Here is a 13,631-nt window from a genome sequence, read left to right on the forward strand (position 1 = left end):
CTGATTGCTCTGGCTAGGACTTCCAGTATTATGCTAAATAGGAGTGATAAGAATGGACACCCTTGTCTTGATCTTAGAGGAAAAGCTTTCAGCCATTCACCGTTGAGAATGTTGGCTGTAGGCTTGTCATATATGGCCTTTATTATGTTGAGGTATGTTCCTTCTATACCCAACATGTTGAGTATTTTTATCATTAAAGGATTGTATTTTGTCAAAAGCTTTTTCTGCATCTATTAAGATGATCATAATATTTTTACCTTTTATTCTATTAATGTGGTGTATCACATGTACTGATCTGCATATGTTGAATCATCCTGCATCCCAGGGATAAATCCCACTTGATCATGTTATATGAACCTTGTAATGTGCTGTTGAATTCGGTTTGCTAATATTCTGCTGAGAATTTCTGCATCTATATTCGTCAGGGGATATTAGTCTGTAGTTTTCTTTTCTTGTAGTGTCTTTATCTGGCTTTGGTATCAGGGTAATGCTGGCCTCGTAAAATGAGTTTGGGAGTGCTCCCTCTTCTTCAGTTTTTTGGGAAGAGTTCAAGAAGGAGTGACATCAATTTTTCTTTGAATGTTTGGTAGAATTCACCAGTGAAACCATCCTGTCCTGGGCTATACTTTGTTAGGAGATTTTTGATTACTGATTTAATCTGCTTACTCATTATTGCCCTGTTCATATTTTCTATTTCTTCATGATTCATTGGTATATTATACGTTTCTAGGTTTCCAATTTGATGATGTATAATTTTTCATAGTAGTCTCTTAAAATCCTTTGTATTTCTGTGGTATCAGTTGCAATGTCTTCTCTTTCATTCCTGACTTTATTTATTTGAATCTTCTCTTTTTTTTAGTCTAGTTAAAAGTAGATCAATTTTAGCTTTCCAAAAAACCAGCTCTTAGTTTTATTGATTTTTTCTGTCATTTTTCTGGTTTTTATTTCATTCATTTCTGCCCTGATCTTTGTTATTTTCTTCCTTCTGTTAACTTTGGGCTTAGTTTGTTCTTCTTTTTCTAGTTCCTTGAGGTGTAAAGTTAGGTTGTCTATTTGAGATCTTTCTTTTTTCTTAAAAGCAGGTGTTTACTGTTATAAATGTCCCTCTTAGGACTGTTTTTGTACCACCCCATGGGTTTTGGTATGTTGTATTTTCATTTTCATTTGTTTCAAAATACTTTTTGATTTCCCTTTTGATTTCTCCTTTGACCTACTGGTTGTTCAAGAGTGTGTTGTTTAATTTCCACATATTTGTGATTTTCCAACTTTCCTGTTACTGATTTCCAGTTTCATTCCATTTGTGGTTAGAAAAGATACTTGGTATGATTTCAATCTTCTTAAATTTAGTATGACTTGTTTTATGGCCTAACATATGCTCTATCCTGGAAAATATTCCATGTGTGCTTGAGAAGAATGTGTATTCTGCTGTTCTTGGATGGAAAGTTCTATAAATGTCTGTTAGGTCCATTTTGTCTAAAGTATGGTTCAAGTCCAATATTCCCTTGCTGATTTTCAGTCTGGCTGATTTACCCATTGTTGAAAGCGGGGTATTGAAATCCCCTAGTATTTTTTTTATTGTTTATTTCTCCCTTCAGATCTGTTGATATTTGCTTAATATAGTTACGTGTTCTGATGTTATCACATATATTTATGATTATTACATCTTCTTGATGAATTGACCCCTTCATCATTATATAATGACCTTCTTTGTTTCTTGTTACCAGTTTTGGCTTCCAGTCTATTTTCTGTGATATAAGTATGGCTACCCCTGCTCTCTTTTGGTTTCCACTTGCATGGAATACTGGCATACGTCAGAGATATTTTGGGTTTGGTTTCAGACCACTGCAATAAAGCAAATATCACAATACAGCAAGTCATATGAATTTTTTGGTTTCCCAGTGCTTATAAAAGTTATATTTACACTATACTGTAGCCTATTAAGTATGCAATAGCATTATGTCTAAAAAAATGTAACATATCTTATTTTAAAAATACTTTATTGCTAAAAAATGCTAACCATCATCTGAGCCTTCAGTGTCAACAGACTTCCTAGATGCAGGGTTGCCACAAACCTTCAATTTGTAAAAATTGCAATATCTGCAAACCACAATAAAGTGAAGAGCAATAAAATAAGGTATGCCTATATCTTTTTCCATCCCTTCACTTTGAGCCTATGTGTGTCCTTAAAGCTGAAATGAGTCTCTTGTAGGCAGGATAATGTTGGGTGCTGTTTTTTTTTTAATCCATGCAGCAAGTCTATGTGTTTTGATTGGAGAATTCAATCTATTTGCATTTAGAGTGATTATTGATATATGAGGGCTTAATACTGCCATTTTATCTTTTGTTTTCTGGATGTTCTATTTTTCTATTGTTTCTATGTCCTAGTATTTCTGTCTGCCATTTAAGTTTGGTGGTTTTCTGTGATATTTTTCTCAGTTTTCTCTTTATTTATGATTTGTGATTCTGTTCTTATTTTTTTCTTTTGTGGTTACCATGAAATTTGTATAAAAGATCTCATAGGTGACATAGTCCTCTTTATGATAGCCTCTTATCTCCATTAGCCTATGCAGCTTCCATCCCTTACCTCTTCCCCTTCTATGTTTTGTTGTCACAAATTATTCAAAGAAATCAAAGAAGAAATAAAAAAATACCTGGAGACAAATAAAAATGAAAACACAACATACCAAAACTTATGGGATGCTGCAAAAGTGGTACTAACAGGGAAGTTTATAGCAACACAGGTATATCTCGAAAAACAAGAAAACTCTCAAATAAACAATATTACACAATACCTAAAAGAACTAGAAAAAGAAGAACAAAAAAACCCCAAAGTCACTAGTAGGAAGGAAATAATAAAAATTAGAGCAGAAATGAATGAAATAGAGACTAAAAAATAATAGAAAGGATCAATGAAACTAACAGCTGGTTCTTTGAGAAGATTGCCAAAATTGACAAACCCTTAGCAAGACTCACTAAGAAAAAAAGAAGACTCAGATAAATAAAATCAAAAATGAAAGAGGAGAAATTACAATGGACACCACAGAAATAGAAAGGATTATAAGAGAATACTACGTAAAGCTATACACCAAAAAACTGGATAAGCTAGGACAAATGGATAAATTCTTACAATCATACAACCTCACAAAAAGAATCAAGAAGAAATGGAGAATCTGAATAGGCCAATAATAAGCAAAGAGATTGAAACAGTAATCAAACACTTCCTGGAAAACAAAAGCCCAGGACCAGACAGCTTCTCTGGAAAATTCTACCAAACATTCAAAGATTTAATACCTATCCTTCTCAACTTTTCCAAAAAAGTTGAAGAGAATGGGATGCTTCCTAACTCATTTTATGAAGCCAACATTATCCTGATACCAAAATGAGACAAGGACAACACAAAAAAGGAAAATTACAGGCCAATATTCCTGTTGAACATAGATAAAAAACTCCTTAATAAAGTATTAGCAAATTGAACACAACAATACATTAAAAGGATCACACACCATGATCAAGTGAGATTTATTCTAGGGATGCAGGGATGGTTCAACATCAGCAAATGAATTAATGTGATACACCATATTACTAAAACGAAGAATAAAAAATCACGTGATCATCTCAATAGATGCAGAGAAAGCATTTGACAAGATCCAACATTCATTTATGATAAAAACTCTCCATAAAATGGGTATAGAAGGAAAATACCTACACAAAATAAAGGCCATATATGACAACCCCACAGCCAACATCATACTCAGAGGAGAAAAACTGAAAGCCATCCCTCTGAGAACAGGAACAAGACAAGGGTGCCCACTCTCACCACTCCTATTCAACACAGTACTGGAGGTTTTGGCCAGAGCAATTAGACAAGAGAAAGAAATAAAAGGTATCCAGAATGGAAAGGAAGAAGTGAAACTCTCAGTATTTTTGAATGACATGAATCTGTATATAGAAAACCTTAAAGAATTCACCAAAAAACTGCTAAAAATGATCATCAAATACAGTAAAGTTGCAGAATACAAAGTCAACATAAAAAAATCAGTTGCATTTCTACACATTAATAACAAAATAGCAGAAAGTGAAGTCAAGAATACAATCCCATTTACAATCACAACAAAAAGAATAAAATACTTAGGAATAAATTTAACCAAGGAGGTAAAAGGTCTATACACTGAAAACTGTAAGACATTATTGAAAGATATCAAAGACATAATGAAATGGAAAGATATTCCATGCTCACGGATTGGAAGAATAAACATGGTTAAAATGTCCTTATTACCTAAAGCAACCTACAGCTTCAATGCAATTCCAATCAGAATCCCAATGAGATTCTTCACAGAAATAGAACAAAGAATCCTTAAATTTATACGGAACAACAAAAGACTCCAAATGCCAAAGCAATCCTGAGAAAAAAGAACAAAGTTGGAGGTATCACACTCCCTGACTTCAAAATATATTACAAAGCTATAGTAATCAAAACAGCATGGTACTGAGAAAGACAAATACTGCATGATTTCACTCATAGGTGGAAGATAACAAATACATGGATAAAGAGAACAGATTAGTGGTCACCAGAGGGGAAGAGGGTTGGGGGTAGGCAAAAGGAATAAAGGTGCACATATGTATGGTGATGGATAAAAATTAGACTACTGGGGGCGAGCATGATGAAGTGTATTCAGAAATTGATAGACAACAATGTAAACTTGAAGTGACACAATGTTATAAGCCATCATGATGCCAATAAAATTACTTGAAAAACAAAAAACAAAAAACCAGGACTGTACTAACAGAAAAACAGACCACAGATCAATGGAATGGAATTGAGAGCCCAGGAATAAAACCACACATCTAGGGACAACTAATCTTCAACAAAGGAGCCAAGAACATACAATGGAGAAATAAAGTCTCTTCAATAAATCATATTGGGAAAACTGGACAGCCACATGCAAAAGAATGAAAGCAGACCATTACCGTACACCATACACAAAAATTAACTCAAAGTGGATCAAAGAGTTGAATGTAAGACCTGAAACCGTAAAACTCCTAGAAGAAAATGTAGGCAGTGTGCTCTTTGACATCATTGGTCTTAGCAGTGTCTTTTCAAATACCAGGTCTAGTCAGCCAAGGGAAACAAAAGAAAAAATAAACAAATGGTACTAGATCAGACTAAAAAGCTTCTGCATGGCAAAGGAAATCATTAACAAAATGAAAGACAACCCACAACTGGGAGAAAATATTTGCAAATCATATATCTGGCAAGGGGTTAATTTTCAAAATACATAAAGAACTCTTACAACTCAACAACAAAAAAACAAAGAACCAGATCAAAAAATGGGCAGAGGATATGAACAGACATTTTTCCAAAGAAGATATACATATGGCCAAGAGGCACATGAGAAGATGTTTAATATCACTAATTGTCAGGGAAATGCCAATCAAAACTACAATTAGATATTACCTCACACTTGTCAGAATGGCTATAATTAACAAGACAAGAAATAACAAGTGTTGGAGAAGATGTGAAGAAAAGGGAACCCTCATACACTGCTAGTGGGAATGCAAACTGGTGCAGCCACTAAAGAAAACAGCATGGAGATTTTTCAAAAAATTAAAAATAGAAATGCCATATGATCCAGCTATCCCACTACTGGATATTTATCCAAAGAACATGAAATCAACAACACAAAGAGATTTATGCATCCCTAAGCTCATTGCAGCATTATTCACAATAGCCAAGATGTGGAAGCAACTCGAGCGCCCAACAATGGATGAACGGATAAAGAAAATGTGGGATACATACACAATGGAATACTACCTAGCCATAAAAAAGACAAAATCATGCCACTTGCAACAACATGGATGGACCTTGAAGGTATTATGCCAAGCAAAATAAGTCAGACAGAGAGAGACAAATACTGTACCATTTCTTTCATATGTGGAAGATAAACACATAGGTAAGGAGAACAGATTAGTGGTTACCAGAGGGGAAGAGGACATAGACTAAGGAGAACAGATTAATGGTTACCAGAATGGAACGGGTAGAGAGAGGGCAAAAGGTATAAAGGGGCACATATTTTTGGTGATGGATAAAAACTAGACTATTGGAGGTGAATATGACACAGTCTATACAGAAACTGAAATATAATAATGTACGCCTGAAATTTACACAATGTTCTAAGCCAATATAACCTCAACAAAACAAATTTTAAGAAAAACAAGCAATTTTTTACCAAGAATTTTATTATCTGGAAGCTCCTAATATCATATGAAGATAATTAATAATAGTAATAACCCTGAGAGTGCCTCTGAATTGTCAATATCAATTATAAAGCTATATTCAGCATAATATAAGAAAATGAAATGAAATAAATATTGTAAAGCAGGAAATAGAATTTCTTTGCAGATGACAAGATTTTGTATGTAGAAAACCCAAAAGAATCCAGAGATAAACTACAGTCGAATTTTGTCTGTCACTGAACACAAACTAAAATAAAAAAGCCAATTACAATTCAATTTATCAGCAATAATTTGAAAATAAATTTATTTATAATAGCAATCAGAAAACATCAAAAACCTGGGGAAAATAATAAAAGCTACACAAAGTCTATATGCTGACAATAGAAAATATACTGAGATAAAAACAAAATCCTAAATAAACAGGAAGATATGCCCTATTCATGACTTGGATGATTCAATAAAGTTAAGATGACAATGATCCTAAAACTTATCTGTAGATCCTTGCTTTGTCGTGGCAACAGTAAAGGGATTCTTTCTATAAGAATATTAATTTTTTTTAGATAACACTGGGTGGAAGTCAAATCAATTTATTTGCCTCTGTAATAACAGAACTATAATTAAAGACTAGAAGAAAACCTAATTTTATGTATCTATAAAATTGATCCAGTGTTAAATTATTACTAGCTAAAATACCCCAAAATTATTCATTGTAAACAGAAGGGTAAAAAATGCATCTAAACTGCATTTGGTGAACATTTATGTTAGACAAAAAGAATTTTTTTCTCTTTTGTAAATTCATATAATTTTTACTGGAGAAAAGGGGTCTTTAATTGATTAAAGATAGAGCACATCTGGAAACTACTGGAAATATAAAGAAAATCCTACAGAAACACACATGTACAGTAGTCCACACAATCACACATGGAATACACAGATTTTTATTTCCTACAAATAGAGAATACGTCTTTGTTTTCAAGTCACTAGATACAATTTATAATATTTTGCTATGTATTATTATATAACAAGAACAATTCAATAAATTCCAAACCACATAAGATACAAGCCACAGTATTTAATGTAACACAAAAAGCAGACATTAACAACTAAGGAATAAAGGTGCACATACAAAAGCAGACATTAATAACTAAGGAATAAAGGTGCACACACAAAAGACTTGGCCATTAAAAAGCACTACCGTAAAAGACTCTTGGGTGAAAAAGGAAATCAAAATTGCAGCTACATGCTGGAAATGTTCTATATCTTGATATATATGGTGATTTCATGTATGCATGTCTGTGTGTGTATAGTTGGGTTCTTCCTGTAGTAAATTCCATGGGCTTCCTATGTTTCTAATTTGTATTCCCCCTTTACAACTATGAGTGTTTCATTTTTTTCTTAGAAATTTTTGTTAGAAAGTTGCATTATAATTTTTATCTGTTCCTTTTTTTTAATTGTTGGATTAAAATTTTCATCTGTTTTTGGCAACTTTTTCTGTTGAGTTTTAAAATCTGTATTAGTTTTCCAGGGCTGCCATAACAAAATACTATAGACTGGAGGACTTCAACAACAGAAATTTATTTTATCACAGCCCTGCAGACTGGAAGTCCAAGATCAGGGTGTCAGCAGTTTGGTTTCTCCCGGGACCTCTCTCCTTGGCTTGTAGGTGGTTAACTGGTTGCTGAGTCCTCACACACCCTTTTCTGTGTGCGTGCACATTCCTGGTGTCTCTCTCTCCTTTTATAAAGACACCAATCATATTAGATTAGGGCCCACTCATAAGACCTCATTTGACCTTAATTACCTCTTTAAAGGTCCTATATCCAAATACAGTCACATTCTGAGGTGCACTTGGGGTTAGGACTTCAACATATGAATTTGAGGGGGACACAATCCAGTCTAGAACAGATCTGTAGGAACGCTGTTCTGTTCTTCATCACATCTTTTTCTTTTAGTATGTTTGCATAAATGCTGTGCTCATTCCCTTTTTGTTTCTTATACTTGAATTAGTTGGATTTTTCTCTACAATTAGGAGATTTTTATCTGTGTGTGTGTCGATGAGGGAGTGAGTTTCTCAGGGTTGTTTTCCAGTCTTTACCTCTCAAGGACTCTCTCCTTAAAATATGAAACATTTTCTTACAGAAATGACTTTGTTACTAAGAATTGACACAAAGTTTAAAAAAATAAGTCAAAATTTGGGTTGAAAGATTTACAAGAACTACTTGAAAACAGCTGATAGCTTTTGATAGTCCATAATAATATAATAGCCTTATAAAAAAAGGTAGGGGAGGTCATTCCAAACACATGAAACTATACCTTAGTTTTAAATCCAAGTACCTAGATCTCTAGCTAAATGCTCTAGGATAGAATTTTCCTTCCCTTCAATCTTTCAGTCCTACCACTCCCACCTGCACATACACCAGGATTCAAAAAACAAGTTTTCCTTGATTAATGATTGATTGCATGTTCTATGAGAAACTCAATTAGCTCTAGAATTTACCCAGTATTATTCGCTATAAAAATGTCAGTAGTGTTCCAAAAGCAACTTAAAATATTTATCTTCCAAATATAACATATATATGGTATGACTTTATTTCTGTGGTAATTCAATTTTCTACAATAATTCCACTGCCCACAGAATTATTTGACTTCCAAAGTTAATAACCAATTAATTTGGTATAAAAAATTTTCAGAGTAAATGGGCATTGCTATTTTAAAACATAGGCATCAATATGATTTTGTAAGGCAAAGAATTACCAACTTTTTGACTGAAGTAAACAAAATACTTCAATCCAAAAGTTTTAGGTACAAAAATAATAATCAATGTATGAATGACATATTCATACCTGACAACCAAAGAAAAATGTTATTCCCTAGATCTTGTTTAAATTCATCATTAAAGAGATTACTGGATTCTGGAAACGCTTCCTGGAATGCTGCATAGATAGCTTGTGCCAAACAATCAGGATATACCTACCAAAAACAGAGTCATATTAGAATAATTTCATACTTTATATAACATCTCAACTACCAAAGAAATTATTATTAAGTTTGTGAAATATACATGTCCTTTTCTTCTTATAGCTTTCTTTCGGCCATTTATTACTTCTTGGTACCTCTAATTGAGGGTCATGAACAAAGAAAATTTGAAAATAAAGTCAGTCAACTTGACTATTTGTTAACATTTTGGAAAGTTTAATTTGGATAAGGGATGAAGTTAAGTAAGATAAGGTTTGATGCCTATAGATTTATTTCATTTAACCTTGCTATTGTTATCCTCTTTTAGAAAGTGACACACAAAGGTTATTATAATAAAAAGTATATATATATTTTTAATTGAAATATAATGACATATAATATTATATAAGTTTAAGGTGTACAATGTGTTGATTTGACACATTTATATATTACAATATGATTACCACCCTAGTGCTAGCTAACATCTCTATCGTGTCATATAATTATAAATTTTTGTGAGGAGAATAAAAAGCATATTTTAAAATAATTAAAGCCTGTTTAGGTGAGTTAATATATTGTAATTACTATTGTACTGTTTACATATTAAAACCATGATCACAAATCAACAAATTTATGGTGCTACCAGTATTCTTAGACTTAAAATCCTTAAACTACTAAATTCTTCTCAGAGAGTGATTGAACACAGAAAGATACCATATTTTTATATTAAAGATTTAAAATTTTTTTATTTACTATTTTGAAACTCTGCATTCAGATAAGTACTTAGAATCAAATATTTAGCCTTTAATAATGTTTAATAATTAATAATAAAATATTAGAATTGAAAGGGGCCTTAGAGGTCCCTGTTCTAATCCCCAGAATTTGTAAATGTTAATTTATACAGCAAAAGGGCTTTGCAGTTATCATTAAGTTAAGGATCTTGAGATGGGGAGATTATCTTGGATTATCCAGTGGGCCTTAATTGTAATCACAAGTGTCCTCATATGAGGGAGGCTGTGGAGATTCTACTGTAGAAAAGGAGAAGGTAATGTGATGGCAGAAGCAGAAACTGGAGTGATTGACTAGAAGCCAAGGAACGCTGGCAGCCACCAGAAGCTGGAAGAGGCAAGGAATGCATTCTCCCCTGCGGGCCTCTTAAGAAACTAGCCCTGTTGATACCTTGGTTTTTGCCCCGTAAGACTCATTTTGGACTTCTGCCTTCTATAACTATAAGACAATGAATTTCTGTTGTTCTGAGGCACTAAGTTTGTGACAATTTATTACAGCTGCAATAGGAAACTGATACAGTCACCTAATCCAGTAGTGCTCAACTTCGTTGGTATGTGATGATATTCTTTGAAGAACTCCATGATTTTTCAGGAGGAGGGGAGAGGAGTGCAGAAAATCCTTTAATATGTTGATATATTTAATTTTATTGAGTGAACCATAAACATTTTTACCACCAGAAACAATCCCACTTTATATTTGTAGTATACAAAACCATACTGATGATTAAAATTAAAATGTTGAATAAGGTGAATAACGAGAACTTCTAAAAGTTTTCTGTGACTATCTCACCCACAGGAAAAAGAGATCAAGTGCCAAACTGTGTTGGGAAAATTTCTGAAGGAATATCATTATAGGACCTGGGAAGAAAAGGAAGTAAAAGCCATGCTAAATATGTTTAGATTCAGTCAATTTGGACCAAACAGCAGGACTTGAAGATAATTTTTTGATTCTTAAATATTAATGTATTTCCCTTCCTTAGGTAAGATAAATCAAATGAGAGAATAGTAACAAAATCCCCACTTATCTGAATGAGTTAAAAAAATGGAAATTGGTCAATGAGAGATGAGGCTCCACTTCTACTTAAACAGCTCTGGAAGGGATAGACCTGTAGGGAGGTGGCCTGGTTCTCAAGCATAGAAACAGAGAGGGGAACATTAAAAGAAGACTGAAAACATGTCAAGGGGTCGAATCACTAAGGTGTACATCTTGTTTGTTCTCAAATGACGCTTTGAATCTTGACTAAACAACTTCTGATTTCCCCTGGGGAAAAGCCACTGAAAATAGAGACCCAGAAAAAAAATCAAGTCATGATTTGAGAAAGGTTATAAATATAATATCTATCAAAAGGCACATTCGTCCCAGGGGAGAACATTTGGACCACAAATGTATGACTAGAAACTGGAGAATGGGGGATGTGCAATGGTGCCACTACTTCCTTCTTTGTCCACATTAAATAGGTTTCTTATCCTTTTCTCAACAACCCTTGAAGCACGTGTTAAAACATGCTTTGTTTCGTAAAACCATTGAGGAAGGCTAGGACACTCACCATAAAAGGTGAAAGATTTTGGATGGGAGAAACAGCTGTTTTTGTCATCTCTAGACAATGTAATTACCAAAATTCCTAACCATTAACTAACTTTTCCCTGCAAAGAAGAAAAAATTTCAATGTAGCAGAGAAAATCCTAGTCTATCTTTCAGAACACCATTATTCTGCAAACCAACAATTTATGAATCACAGATCTGACCTCTTCATCTGAGACAACCCAACTGTGGAACGGAGAGACTGAATGTCTTGCCAAGATGAGCCAGGTAATTAGCAGCAGATTCTAGACATGAGGCCAAGTCTCCTTACTCCCAGTCCACTCCTGGTTTCCTTCTACAACACTGTACATATGTGTTTGTGAGTAAGATAGGTCAAGATTTAATAGAAGTATTTGGCAATTAGGTTTGTTTACGTTTTCATTGTAAAAGACATTTTGTTGTTTTTATTTTAGGTTTGTTTTACCAATGAAAACATTTACTGACTCCAAAATACTTATGTATTTCTGATTTCAGATGTCAACACAATGAAGTATTTGAATGTGGCTTCTGCTTTGAAATGCTAGATGTTTAAATTTTAAAATAACCAATGAAATTTCTACTCATATTCATTTCCTGTTACTCAAGAATACAAATTATTTTAATCAACTCTATTCATTAGTTGGTATAACAACAGTAAAGTAAAGCAAACATTTGATTCATAAATTTGTCTGTTGTTCTTTACTATAACAGGTGCTTAGTCCTTAGGCTTAATATAAACTTAAGTCCTCTTAAACAGACCAAATGATCAAAAGAAGGATGAGAAATAATGTTGTAGATACATAGAAAAAAACCAAGAATATATATAGGATAAGTCAATAGTTTTCAAATTATTCATACACAAATGAAATATCTATACCACACTAAGGGGATTCTGTAAGATTTTCAGTCAGGGGGATAGACTATTCTGGTGTGGGAGGCATAACTTTTTAAATATTACCATTACTTACTCTACTTCAGGCAATTTTGCTTTCAAAACAACAAAAGATGTTCTCATACGTGTTTAAATATAGTAACTATTTCCTTTTTCATGTGCTTTAAAAATAATTAGCATAGTCAGTTAATTTCTACGTTTACCTGAAAGAATGCATCCTTTCGACTTAGAGGTATGCTCATAAAAAGTGTCACATAACTTTCTGAAATTCTATCAAACAAGGAATCTTGATTTTCTCTGTTAGGCTTAAAAAATAAAACATGTATGGAATTAAAATAACTAGTATTATAATTTAAAATTGAAATTTGTTTGCATAATGTCAGTAATTTTGTCTTAAAGGGTAGATTATTTGCCATAGTGGAATGAGCATGGGTTCTGGCATCATGCAGACTTAAACGCTAGCCCCGTTATTCTTTAGCTGCATTACCCTGGTCAAGTTAAGTCCTGGTTTCCTCACCTGCCAAATGTAGGTAATGTATACATACTTTAAAGTAGTATAGTAAAATTAAATAAAGACAAGGATCATGTTTTGTTTGACTTTGTATTTCAAGCCCTCAGTACAGTGCCTTGCACACAGAAAGCAACAAACATTTGATGAATTAATGAAAATTCTTGCATAATAGTTGGCATGCAAAAGGCAATCAATGACTTAGTTACCTTCTATTGTTCTATAACCATTCCAACTCTTTCATTAACAGTAACTCAGTATGAAAGTAAATCAATTACTGGAATGAGACAGGCTTAGACAGAATTAGCAAAATTGTGACATGATAGCTACACTGAAAACAAAGTATATTGTAAGAAGGAAGAAATCTATAGATAATACTGTCAATATTATAGTAAAGCCCTAAGGTAGCACACTGAATTCTTGCTCTATTAAGGAAAGAGGAGATGAATTAGTCCAAATGCATGAATTAAGCAATAAAGATGAATTAGAGTCCAAATTAATTTATGATGTCAATTATGGAAGCACAAGTTGGCAATAATACATTTTGATAATAAACACCAAAAATTATCAAACTTGATGGCAGTTTTCTATGAAATTAACAAGCCAAATTAACTGGGATTTATACATGCATAGGATCTTAGACCTAAAATGGAAGTTAGATATCACCTAGATTAAGTTCCTCTATTTTAGTGA

The 13,631-nt window shown here is 33.1% G+C and overlaps 1 protein-coding gene across 6 annotated transcripts in view; it reads right to left on the reverse strand.

Annotated features, from left to right (window-relative positions):
• The window catches only part of FAM227B (family with sequence similarity 227 member B), a 217,312-nt gene that overhangs the window by 152,487 nt on the left and 51,194 nt on the right, over positions 1 to 13,631 (reverse strand). For all 6 annotated transcript variants that reach the window (XR_006887609.1, XR_006887608.1, XM_046654495.1 and 3 more), the window contains one exon: positions 9,078 to 9,204. Coding sequence is in view for 4 of the 6 variants with exons in the window: in XM_046654495.1 (XP_046510451.1) it covers positions 9,078 to 9,204 (127 nt within the window). In the remaining 2 variants the exon portion in view is untranslated. The remainder of the gene's footprint in view (positions 1 to 9,077; positions 9,205 to 13,631) is intronic.

Source organism: Equus quagga, chromosome 2 (assembly GCF_021613505.1).
Source record: "Equus quagga isolate Etosha38 chromosome 2, UCLA_HA_Equagga_1.0, whole genome shotgun sequence".
NCBI lineage: Eukaryota > Metazoa > Chordata > Mammalia > Perissodactyla > Equidae > Equus > Equus quagga.